Source organism: Rattus norvegicus, chromosome 1, assembly GCF_021556685.1.
Source record: "Rattus norvegicus strain SHRSP/BbbUtx chromosome 1, alternate assembly SHRSP_T2T, whole genome shotgun sequence".
In the NCBI taxonomy this organism is placed as follows: domain Eukaryota; kingdom Metazoa; phylum Chordata; class Mammalia; order Rodentia; family Muridae; genus Rattus; species Rattus norvegicus.
In genome coordinates, this window is record NC_141534.1 from 99,301,035 (window position 1) to 99,313,114 (window position 12,080).

At 47.8% G+C, this 12,080-nt stretch overlaps 1 protein-coding gene across 8 annotated transcripts in view; it reads left to right on the forward strand.

Moving 5' to 3' along the window:
• Nucleotides 1-3,894, forward strand: part of Cep89 (centrosomal protein 89) — a 41,996-nt gene extending 38,102 nt beyond the window's left edge. For 5 of the 8 annotated variants that reach the window (XR_015683302.1, XR_015683303.1, XM_087653933.1 and 2 more), the window contains 3 exons: nt 559-728; nt 3,517-3,618; nt 3,758-3,894. Coding sequence is in view for 5 of the 8 variants with exons in the window: in XM_087653933.1 (XP_087510059.1) it covers nt 559-728; nt 3,517-3,618; nt 3,758-3,770 (285 nt within the window). In the remaining 3 variants the exon portion in view is untranslated. 8 annotated transcript variants of the gene reach the window in all.
• Nucleotides 3,895-12,080: the final 8,186 nt, after the last annotated feature.

A 12,080-nucleotide genomic window follows, 5' to 3' on the forward strand; every position in this document is an offset into this window, starting at 1 on the left:
AGAAATTTGGTTTTCTTTTTCAGGTTTTATTTCGTTTTTAATTACGTAAGCGTGTGTCTGTATGTGGGAATGTGCATGTGAGTGCCGTGCCCTTAGAAACCAGAAGAGGGTATCAGGTCCCCTGGAGCAGAGTTACTGGAGGTTGTGAGCTGTCTGCATGGGTGCTGGGAGCTGAACCGGGGTCCTCTGGAAGTACTCGCTCCTAACCACTTTCATATCCAAACTCGTTTGTATCACTTTCTAATTTTGTTTTCCCGAGTCAGGGTCTCACTGTAGCCCATGGGGCTCCAAACTCGCCTTTGCCTCTGTCCCCCGAGTGCTGGGATCACAGGCACACGTCCACACACCCAGTTTACCCATTGCTGGAGATCAAATCTAGGGCTCTGTGTGAGTGACAGCCTGGTGAGCGCTTTACCCAAGCTGCGCTGGACCTGGTCCCTGTATCTTCTTAAGAACCAGACTTGCCCTCCGGGTAGGTGCTGGCCGAGGCACACTAGGTCAGCAGGCTCTGACTCCCAAGAGACAACACCCCTTGCTCACTGAGTCCCTCCCCTGCAGGGGTACAAGAAGCAGGCGGCACTGAAGCTGGGGGACATCCATCACCGCCTGATGGAGCAGCAGGACGACTTTGCTGGCAAAGCAGCCCAGTACCAGAAGGAGGTGAAGCACCTGCACCACATGCTGCAGAGGAAGCAGGAGGTCCTGGATGAGGCACTGCAGCAGAAAAGGTAGGTGTGGGCGCGGCACGCAGGAAGGAGCACTTCCAGAAGAGCGCCTCGCCTTCTCTCGTTCCCCACCTGTGCCTGTGAGCAGGACTCTGCCTGATCCTGGGCCTTGGACTCTCTCCACCAGGCTGAAAGCCAGCCCGCCCCACAGTCCCATCTCTTGCCAGCCTAGGAGGTGGAGTTAGAAGTGTGTTTTGGGTGCCTGGCTGCTTACGTGGGGCTGGGATCTAAACTCCAGCCCTCCTGACTGTACAGCAGGTGCTTTTAGTCACTGAGACATCTCTCCCGTGTGTGCACGTGCGTGCATGTGTGTGTGTGTGTGTGTGTCTGAGTGTGTGCGTGCATGAGTGTGTGAGTGTGTGTGTGAGTGTTAGTGTGTGTGCACCAGTGAGTGTGTGTGAGTGTGAGTGTGTGTGAGTGTTAGTGCGTGTGCACCAGTGAGTGTGTGTGAGTGTGTGTGAGTGTTAGTGTGTGTGCACCAGTGAGTGTGTGTGAGTGTGAGTGTGTGTGAGTGTTAGTGTGTGTGTGAGTGTGAGTGCACCAGTGAGTGTGTGTGAGTGTTAGTGTGTGTGTCTGAGTGTGTGTGCGTGTGTGTGTGAGAGTGTGAGTGTGTGTGTTTCTGAGTGTGTGCATGCATGAGTGTGTGAGTGTGTGTGTGTGTGTGCACACGTGTGCGCACGCATGCTGTCTCACTGCTTCCTGGCATCCTTGTGAGCTCAGGTTGAGTGTCGGACAGGCGCTCTCGGTGAGTACCTTTGATACTTGGTTCCTTTCAAAGTTTCATCTGTTCACTTTCCTGGTTGATGTTTTCAGCGTTCTGTCTGTCTGTCTGTCTTGTGCTCAGAATTTATACTTTATTCTCTCCTCATCGGTGCTCAGTGTTGGGCTTCCCCAGCCCTGAGGCTTTGCTTCAGAACCATGAGCTTGATTGGTAGTTGTTCTCTTTGAGTCTTTGGTAAATCTGTCTTGTCACTTTTTTTCCAAGTAAGTTCTTGGCATTTGCAAATTTACAGAATGAAAAAAGTAAAAGAAAGAAAAAAGAAAAGGTGTGACTGCTCATAGGTATGGTGGAGGAGGAAGTTTATTGTAGATAAAGTGTATAGCAGAGTCAGGGCAGACACATCTGGGAGAGTCCAGAGTGGTCCTGACCCTGAGCCATGTGGGGCGAGGGGGAGGAAAAGGGAGAGGGAGACCGGGTACGGCAGCCAAGAGGGAGAAGGTGCAAAAGGGCCAAGTAACCAAAGTGGCTGGATTACACGGGGAAGGGCAGCAGCGGGAAGGATGCTTGAGAAGTGTAGGGTAGGGGGCAGAGTATGCTAACCACGCCCTGGAACAGGTAGGTGTTGAGGGATGCTGGGAGAGCCTGGTGGGCAGGTCTGCTCTATATGTTAAATCAGCACCTGAGCCATCTGTCTCAGGATCTGAGACTGAACATATATATATATATATATATATATATATATATATATATATATATATGTGTGTTTTAGTTTTCTTAATATTCAGTTCATAGTTTTATGGTCTGTGTGTGATAGTTAACATTTAAAATTATGCATAAGATCTCTCTCTACTTTATTTCCTTTTGGTTACTGTTTTCAATCGACACAATAGTTGGTTGTAGGCGGTCCAGGAATGATCTCCCACAGCCAGACTCAGTCTGGAATGGATGCGTTTATTAAGCATATAGCAGGCTACAGGAAAGGTGTTAATAGCAGTAGGTATGTATGTAGGTAGGCAGATAGACAGACGTCATAATGGGTGTTCCAAATATGCTGCAGAAACTGAGTGAGGCCATCTGGAGTCCTGTGCAGGGCAGAGTCCCCACGAGGGAGGCTACCAAGTCAAAGAACATTTTCACCCTGGGTCCTTCCTTCCTGGTCACATAGTCAGAGGCCAGCCCAGTCCAGACAAGGGCCTTTGGAGGACACCCTGACATTGACAGGGGTGGGTCTGCAGTGGGGGCCAGTTCTCAGTGAGTTCTCACCACGTGTGGTAACTCACCAGCACGGCGTGTCACCTAACTACAGATTGGTGGGTGCGCGGGTGCAGTGAGATGCTTGATGGAGTACACACGGTGAGATCAATTCAGCGTGGTCACACCTGTCACCTCACCGATCATGGATCATGGCAGGCTCCTGGAGTAAGCATTCTACACTAGGGAGACAGCAACAGGGGACCAGCCCAAGTCAGCTCCGCAAGGCCGCCATCCTGGGTGCAGTTTGCATTTCCATTTGTATTCTAAAGGGCAACGGCCCAGTCTGATTCTCCAGGTCATTCTGCTCCAGGTCTCAGGTGAAGTCATGCTTCACAGGCACTGCTTTAAGTGAATCACTAAATAAATCAAGATCGCTTTTAGACCTCATTCTCCTTCGCTGTGATTCTTTGTGGTGCAGCCTTCAAAATCCTCTTCCCTGGCCCTTGAACCATAAGCATCTGTCTCACTGCTTCAGGGCTCATACGGGACATTGACATTTCTTTTTTAAGAAGTTTTTGTGTGTGTGTGTGTGTGTGTGTGTGTGTGTGTGTGTGTGTGTGTGTGTGTGTTTATCTTTACACACATGTGCTGGTACATGTGCACACATGTGTGGAGACCAGAAGTTGACATCAGGATCTTCCACACTCACTCTCCCCTGACTTTTGAGACACGGGCTCATGGGACCCAGGGCCCTCCAGCTGGCTAGGCTAGGATCAGCTCCAAGGGTCCAAACTCAGGTCCTTGCCTGACTGGGCCACCCCCAGCCCCAACTGCTTCAGCTGATGTTTTCAACCCACTTCTCCTTTTCTTTTCCAGAAATATGGAAGGTGAGCTTGAAATGGTCCTGGAGTCCACTGCCAAGGAGAACAGACGGATGCGGGGCCTTCTCCAGGCCGCCCTGCAGAGGAAAGGCATACAGTGCGCCACAGCTCCTCAAGACACTTGCTTGAGCCGCCTCTCTCAGGGAGACCTGCTAATTGGCCATGATTTCAGCTATGGTGACGTGCAGCTTCCTGCTACCAGAGTCTGCCAGAGTCTGGGGGAGTCTGTGGCATAGATCTCCTGTCTGAGGTGTCTGCCTCCTGCAGGCTGGTGGGTGACTTCTCTCCCCATGCGGGCCAATGTGACAAGGAGGCCCATGGAAGCCACTGAGTGTCACAGGCAAGAATGAAATAAACCTGCCCAGGCATCAGATGCTTCTATGTTTCTTTTGGTTTTAGTTTTTCCTCTCCCTCTTTCCTTTCCTTCCTTCCTTTTCTTTCCTTCCTCCCTCCCTCCCTCCCTCCCTCCCTCCCTTCCTTCCTTCCTTCCTTCCTCTCTTTCTTTTAACCATTTGGTACTGAACCCAGAGGCCTGCACATGTGGGACCCACAGGCTACTGAGCTGCATCCCAGGCCTACTTTTCTGAGGCAGGGTCTCCCTGAGCAGCCCAGGCTGGCGTTGAATGTTTGGTCTCCATGCCTTTCCCTCCTGTGTGCTGGCATTTCAGGAGCGACCCAGCACACCCCTTACCTGGAAGAAATGGAGACACCGTGTGCCTGAGCGGTGAGCAGCTCTGCAGGCACAAGCAGAAAGACTCAGTAGAGTTTAAGCTATGTGACAGCTCCCTAGGAGGTGACCTAGCAAATAACTTTGATGTTTTGTCAAAGGACCCAAAATCTGAAGACAGGCAAGTGTCATGCTGGGTGGGACTTGTCAGCTGGAGCACTGGAACACAGCTATTGTCCCTACCCTGAGAATGCCTTTCTCCACTCTGTAAGAACACACTTCTACCCTATGCTGCTGCTTCAGAAGACATTCAAATAGGGTGTCTCCAGGGCTACACTGTGACCAGGGAAGGGGTGCAGGTGGTACAATTCCTGTGTGCTGTCCCACTTCCTGCTAGGTCTTACAGGAAACGGACAATGGGCTGAGCTCACAGCACATAGATGGGCAAACAAAGCTGAGAAAGCAAGGCTGTAGAGGGGCAGACACCTGGTGGGACTGGAGAGACAGACCATGGGCACTTCATGGAGGGACTTGTATTCTCTGGCTCTAGAGGAGGACAGGGGCTGCTGCAGAAGGAGCAGACACGAGCACCCAGGATCAGGATCAGTGGGGTGTTTTGTAGAGGTAAGCTGCGACTCTGTCAAGGACCTTGTCCATTTTATCCTAGTGATCTCCAAAACCAGAAGTGCTTCTGGGTCCTGATGCACCACTGTAAGACACATTAGGTGACCTCAGTTTTCATGTTGACCCACGTAGAAGAGTGTGGGGATCAGAAGTGACATCTTGGGGTTGGGGATTTAGCTCAGTGGTAGAGCGCTTGCCTAGCAAGCGCAAGGCCCTGGGTTCGGTCCCCAGCTCCGAAAAAAAAGAAAAAAGAAAAAAAAAAAAAAAAAAAAAGAAGTGACATCTTAGCTATACAATGAGAGAAATGACAAGCCTGTTTTCTGTTTGGGCTGATTTCTCTGTCAGCAAGAGCTGCATGGCTGAAAAACGGGGCTCTCTGGCTGTCATGAGTTGGATCCTAAAATGTCTTTCAAAGGCTCATGCACACAAAAGGTGCGTGGAACCCTGTTACCAGGAACCACAAGGAGCCGTGTTACCCGGAACACAGTGATAAGCGTGGCCCGGCATATCTTGATGGTAGAGCAGGCCTTGGCACACACAGGCCCTTGAGCTCAGTTTCCAGCACAGAATTAGAAGGAAAAGGCAGGACCCTACTTCTGGTGGCGCCTGGGCTGGTGTTCCCAACACTGTGATGTTGGCTTTCCCTGCTAGTTCTCCCAGTCCCTCGCTGACTCTATCAGGATGACCCATTGAGAGTTGGTGACGCTAAAGGCCTTTGCATACTCCCTATGCTTCCTGGGGGCCTGTGGCTGGAATTCAGGCACTAAGGGAAAACACTATGCCTTCATGCCATTCTGATTTACCTCTCTTGTGCCCCACCAAATTACCTTCTAGTGACGGTGGGAAGGATTTGAGACCCATTGAACTAAATGAATAGAGGCCTGAACTCAGAGGCACTTTTGCTGTGTTTGGATGGCCTGCATGCTTCTCCATAGTTTCGTGTTCAAGGCTTCTTCATGTGTTCAAGGCACGGCATGCTGGAGTGGCTGTATTGGGAGGCAGTGGGCCCTCAAGAGGTTCTTAAGGTCAGGTAGAGACGTGACACTGCAGGAGACCATAGGACCCTGGCCCCTCACTGTCTTTCTGAGCAGCAGTGTGGCTTGTTGCCCCTCCACTCCCACCCCAGTTCTGCCATTACTGGGATGTGACCCAGCCATGAGGACTTTACCAGCACTGTGTCCTTGAGCCTCCTGTCAGAAGCCATCTAGGAGAGCTGGGAAAGTAGGTGATTTTCTGAAGATGGCCCATCGCCACTGTGGATAAACTCTAAGATTACAAGGCTTTCCTTACAAGATTACAAGAGTTCATCTCAGAACTGATTCTTGTTAGGATGTCTTTCTTGACGTTATTAAGTAGCATAATGATCTCTGGGCAGATTTTCTGCAGGTAAATGAAGCCGTACTCTCTTGTAATAATGCTATATAGACAAATAGATGATTTCCTAATTCCTAATAGTGAATCTATAGAATTCCTAAATTTATACAGGTAATTTAGAGCCCTTTATGTATGATGGCTGCAATTAGGGCTCTGAACCTTCATGTGTCACAGGTCAATTGCACTAAGACAGAGAGCAGGCTTGAAACAGATTTATGATCAGGGGAAACATTCCTTTTAGGCTGTAAAATCATTATCTCATAACTGAAGATCATACATAAACTGGGTATGGACAATTTATTGTAGGTGCAAGGACATAAGATAAAATATTGACTGGGTTTATTTATATAAAACCTCAAAACTAATGAGACACTAGGCAGATGATTTGCCTCTTGGTAAAATCATGCTAACCTGTAGGGTTGTGGGCCCATTTCTACCTCACCACTGGGCACGGCTGCTTGGGGAGACAGGATGCAGGGAATTTGACTGATGGCTGGGGTGCTGGGCTGTAGGGGAGCACCGAGACACTACTCCCAGGGTAGGGAAGTGCAGTCTATAGCATGGGAAAGCCAGAGCTGGTTTGAGGTCGCTGGGCGTGAAGAGGCTGGGGCCATGGAGTTCTCAGGCTCTTGGACATCCAGGAGCTGGGAGAAAAAGAGACAGACGCAAGGGAGGAAGGTTTCACCATGCTTTGGAGAGAGAAGAACCAAACAATCATGTGAGGCCCTAGGAGGAGCAGGAAGGGGGGGTGAGGGTTGGGGGACTCTGGCCACTCCTATAGGCTAGTGTTCAGGGGTGTTTAGCAGGGACTAGATGTATCTTAGCAACTAAAGTTTAGGGCAGATGGGAGGTGTGGAGACAATAGTGTTAAGAGCACGCTTTTCCAGGCAGGAGATAGTAGCGCCCAGCAACTGTGTCAGAAGGCAAGTTGAAAATGCGCCCCCAAGTGTGTGTTTTTTATCTGTGGTCAAGGGAGGCTGGGTGGGGCTGGTAGCTCAGCTTGCTCCTGGAGCTTAGGCGGGGTAGATAAAGCTAAATGCAACAGGCAGGCTCCCCTGCAAGCCTCTAACGTCTCACTAGGCTAGTCTGTGACACACACCTCATTTCAGTAATGCAAAATGGATACACACAGATCTGGGCCATCTAATGTCCAGCATCTGAAGATCCCGTGTCTCAAGGAAGAGCTGATTCAAACACACCTTTCTGAACCATTACAGCAAACTGGGTGTGGTAATGCATGATTTTAATATCAGCACTTGGCAGGCAGAGGTAAGTGGATCTCTGTTGGTTCAAGACCAACCTGGTCTACATAGTGTATTAATCCAACTGGGTAAGAATAAGTCCACCACCCCAGTTTTTGAGCCGAATTTAAAGCAAGCTTTATAAATAATGGCCAGGTCAATGGACACTGGCCAGGTTCATACCTGGGATTCCTGGAGAATGGCGGTAAATTACATTAGTCAAATGCTTATACAGGCAAACCTCACAAGACTACAAACTTCCCACCTTCGTCCAGTCGTATTTCCTTTCTATATTCCTCGTACCTATGCATGATCATTATATCCTCTGCAGTTGGGGCAGACAACCTTGTTGGGGATTGGTTCTAATGCCTTGATTTCATCGCTGTCTTAGTCAGCATTCCTATTTCTGCACAAACATCACAGCAAGAAGCAAGCTGGGGAGCAAAGGGTTTATCCAGCTTACAGCTCTACATTGTTGTTCCACTATAGTTCCTCGTTCATAATGACTTCCAACCATAAACTAATTGTCATTGCTACTTTATAACCGTAACTTTACTGTTATGAGTTATGATGTAACTATCTGATATGCAGGATGTCTTCTCACTGCTACAACTGAACAGAATTAAAATATTGCTTAGAACACGGGACGTAATGATACATTGTGAAATACTTATTTCTAATTGTAAATAAATGAAATTTTGTCTCGAAGCCTGGTGAGGCATGGGTAACAGTCTTAGTATACCAAAAGTAAACTACGTTGCCACACTTTGTGACAGTATGCAAAAAAAGCCAATGTCAGTGCGAAGGTTGAGATTGCTTTTTTCTCACGAGATCAGAAATCTTTGGGGCAGGATTTGCAAGAGCACAATTATGGATAGACTTTCTCAGTGGCAGCAGCTGTTTGAATAATGCCATGGAGACTTCTAATATAGCTTAAAGTTTAGGCATTTTGCTGGGGCAGTCTCCCAGCTACCGTTTAAAGTTAATCCAAATATTCTAGCCTGTGAGCTACCACATAGCTAGCTCTAGAACTCCCCTCTCTACTCAGGTTGCTGCTGTCTGTTCCTGTCTGTGTCTACTTCCTAGTCTCTAGCTTACCTTGCCTCTTCCTATGTCATTCTCTGCCTGGAAGTTCTGTCCTCATACTTCCTGCCCCACAAAAGATTTATTTGTTACATATTCTGCCTGCATATTTGCCTACACCCCAGAAGAGGGCATCAGATCTCATTGTAGATGACTATGAGGCACCATGTAGTTGCTAGGAATTGAACTCAGGACCTCTGGAAGAACAGCCAGTGCTCATAACTTCTGAGCCATCTCTCCAGCCCTGGCTGTCAGATCCTTATTACAACCAATCAGCGGCAAGACAACACCTGATACATCTCTTAGATTGCCTTTAGGCAGATGAGGAAGGACAAACATTTACAAAATAGAAAGTCCAGTGTCGGGCCACAGAAATGACAATACCAAAATCATACCAACACTTAGTTCTCTGTCAGTAAAGAATTACCAATTGAAAATACAGAGACACATCGTAATACAGTATAAGGAAGGATCACGCCAACACACAGTGAAGATCATCTAACACAAGTCTACCTTTACCAAGGAACTGGAGAACCCGCACTTCACGAAGGTATGTTGTTGGAAATGGAAGGGGGTGCGACACAGTCTAAGACAGAAAGGGTACGTAAATACTTGATCCACAAGTTTGTAACTGACATTGTGGAGAAATCAGATCTTGCTGCTTCTCTGTTGATAAGTTCAATGAACTCCTCCGGTGCTGTCTCGGGAACACCTTCAAACTCTGTGAATGTGCTTCTGGCCAGTGCAAACGGGACCTCAGATAGATCTGGAAAATAAGATGGAGTTTCACGGGCAAGCCTGTACAGATGCTCTTTTACACAAAGTAACATTAGAATCCTTTTGTCTGGGTCAATATCGTGTTCCTCAAAGAAAGCAGATAAGCTAAGCAATATGTGAAGTTTAATTAATTAATTAATTAATTTATTATTATTATTATTATTATTATTATTTTTGCCAAAGCCAAAGTCTCATTTGGAATGGTCGAATCTTTTCAGACAAATGGAGCCACATTACATTTGGTCCTTGCCATGATAAATTTAACTCATTCAAGATGGCAAAACCCGCCTTCAGAATGGCTGAGCGGTCTAAGGTGCTGCATTCAGGTCGACGTCTCCCCTGGAGGCGTGGGCTCGAATCCCACCCAAGATGACCAAAATGAATAACCAAGTAAGCTACTTTCTGTAGTTCTCTTTTATTTCTGACAAGTGCTTTGAACTGCTGTCTTGCTTTCTGATTTAAAATCATGTTGAGATCATCATGAGGCTCAGAAACTTGTTTTAAAAATGTATTCTCTCAACAACCATCTCACTTCAGTGTGTAAGAGTAGAGCTTTGTTCGCAGCACGCAACTTGTCGCACAGTTGGGAAACAGTCGCCCCCTTTACAAAATCACAGAACTCATGACTCCTTTCCCTACTTCTCGTAACTCTTGTGGCAGCATCTTCATTGCCAATATTTGCCAATGACGCATACGGTGAGTTCTGGTGACCTTACTGACTTGTCCAGTACCAGATGTTCACATCCGGATTGATGTCTTAGGGTAGTTGGCATGCTGTCTGTGCAAACCAAGAGGTCTTACGGTCTTTCGGAAATGAACCAGCTGCATCAACTATGTCACATGGAGTAGCTGTTTTTTTTAAGAAGTTTGCAGAAAAGAAACTCATCTTTAACGTCATCATCATTAATACGCCTCACATAAACCAGTGACTTTGAGCACTTTTCGATGTCCATAGACTCACTGAGTTGCTTACGAAACACTGAAAGTGTCCTTGATTTCCTGGATTCCCTGAGCAAGAGTATCAGCAGGTATGTCGGTAGGCTCTGATCTTTTAAAACCTGTTTTAGTTAGGGTTCTTAAATGCTTCAATCTCCCTTTTATCCCACCGACCAGAGGTAGCAGAGAAAGGAGATTAATAGACAGGGTTGTGGAACTGTTTAGAAATAGTTCTTTGGGGGTGATTTTAATCTTTGTTGTCAGGATACCAGCAGTTTCAGTCCAATAGCAAACTCCAAACATGAATCAGTAGCAGCGCCTCCCATCCAGCAGAAACTGCAAGGCTCCACCAAATTGGCATGAGAAGCAGCCAGAGTCAGTCGGAATACCACAGAAGTTCTTTGGTGCATTTCTCTCTGTGAAGACTAATGAAGCATTACACGGCTAGACCAGCATAGTATTACAAGGCAAAGCAATGCAAGAGTGTCCTTTCACTGTCTGTGGGGTTATAATTATAGTCTTTCTAAACATCAGACACCCTCTCAGGCATCCGTTCCTGTTGCAGACAAATTTAATCCCGACCCGGGGTTTCTGCACCATCTTTGACCGTTCAGTAACAGATAAAAGACCCACACAACCTTTATATTTATAATAAGCTTTAATTGGCACAAGAGCTGGGTAAGTACCTATCCTCTATGCTATTTCATCTATTTTCCAGTCAATAATCTCATTATATAATTTGCCATGTTTTGTCTGGGTTGTTCTTAACTCCAACTAGCCAACCCATGTGGCCATTATTTTAGGATTCACCTAACACATGGCTGCTTTCTCCTCTCTTCACCTTCTCCCCGTCATGCTTCTCGTCCAATCCCAAGCCTGGGAATCCTAAACCCCGCCTATGTCTCTTCTGCCCAGCTATTGGCTGTCAGCATCTTTATTAACCAATCAGGTTTAACTTGGAGGATCAAGGTCGCACGGCATCATCTGGGTCTATGTGCAAACACTGTCTCTAGGGCAGCCAGGTCTTGGGCGCCAGCACTTAGCATTACAATACACAGCAGCAGGCCGAATCTCATTGTGGGGCTGGAGAGAGAGGGGCCTTGTGGGCTCCTGCCCTTCTGCCAATGTCTCAGCTATAGCTTCAGCTCCAATTCCTCATTTCTTAAAGTTAAAGGAAAAAATACCTAGACCATTGGCAGGCAGCAGGGTTGACCTAGGTGTCTTTCTATTGTACTCAGCAGACACAGGTAGGCCAGTGCTAGGAAGTGTGGTGCTTGGAATGCTTAGGGACAGGCCCCTTGATGGCTTCCAGCTCACCCATCCAGGGACCCAGTAGCCAGGAGCAGCTTTCTGCACAAGGCACTGGTCAGCCAAGGGAGGAAGGGACAGAGTCCTTTCGTTTTTCTTTCTCCTTCCTGTCCTCCCCCTCCTCCTCCTCCTCCTCCTCCTCCCCCTCCTCCTCCTCCTCCTCCTCCCCCTCCTCCTCCTCCTCCTCCTCCTCCTCCCCCTCCACTTCCTCCTCCTTCTTCTTGCCCATCTCCTTGCCCCACCGGGCAGTTTTGTTGGAAGTTGATAGGAGGGAAAATTAGGCTAGTTTGGAACTCAGAACAGGAAGCCGTTTTGCCCTTAGGCATGAAGGGCTAAGTTCAATTCCCATCCCCAAGGAAGCAGAGAGCAGGTGGATCACTGGGCCTCAGTAGCAACTCCCTTGGCCTCACCCATAAGCTGCAGTTCAACAAGAGACCCTGTCTCAGAAAACAAACAACAACAAAAAAGTAGGGTCCCAGGGATCAAACTCAGGCTGTCAGGCTTGGTGTCAAGAGCCCTTCCCTGCTGAGACAAAAGTTGTTCTCTGAC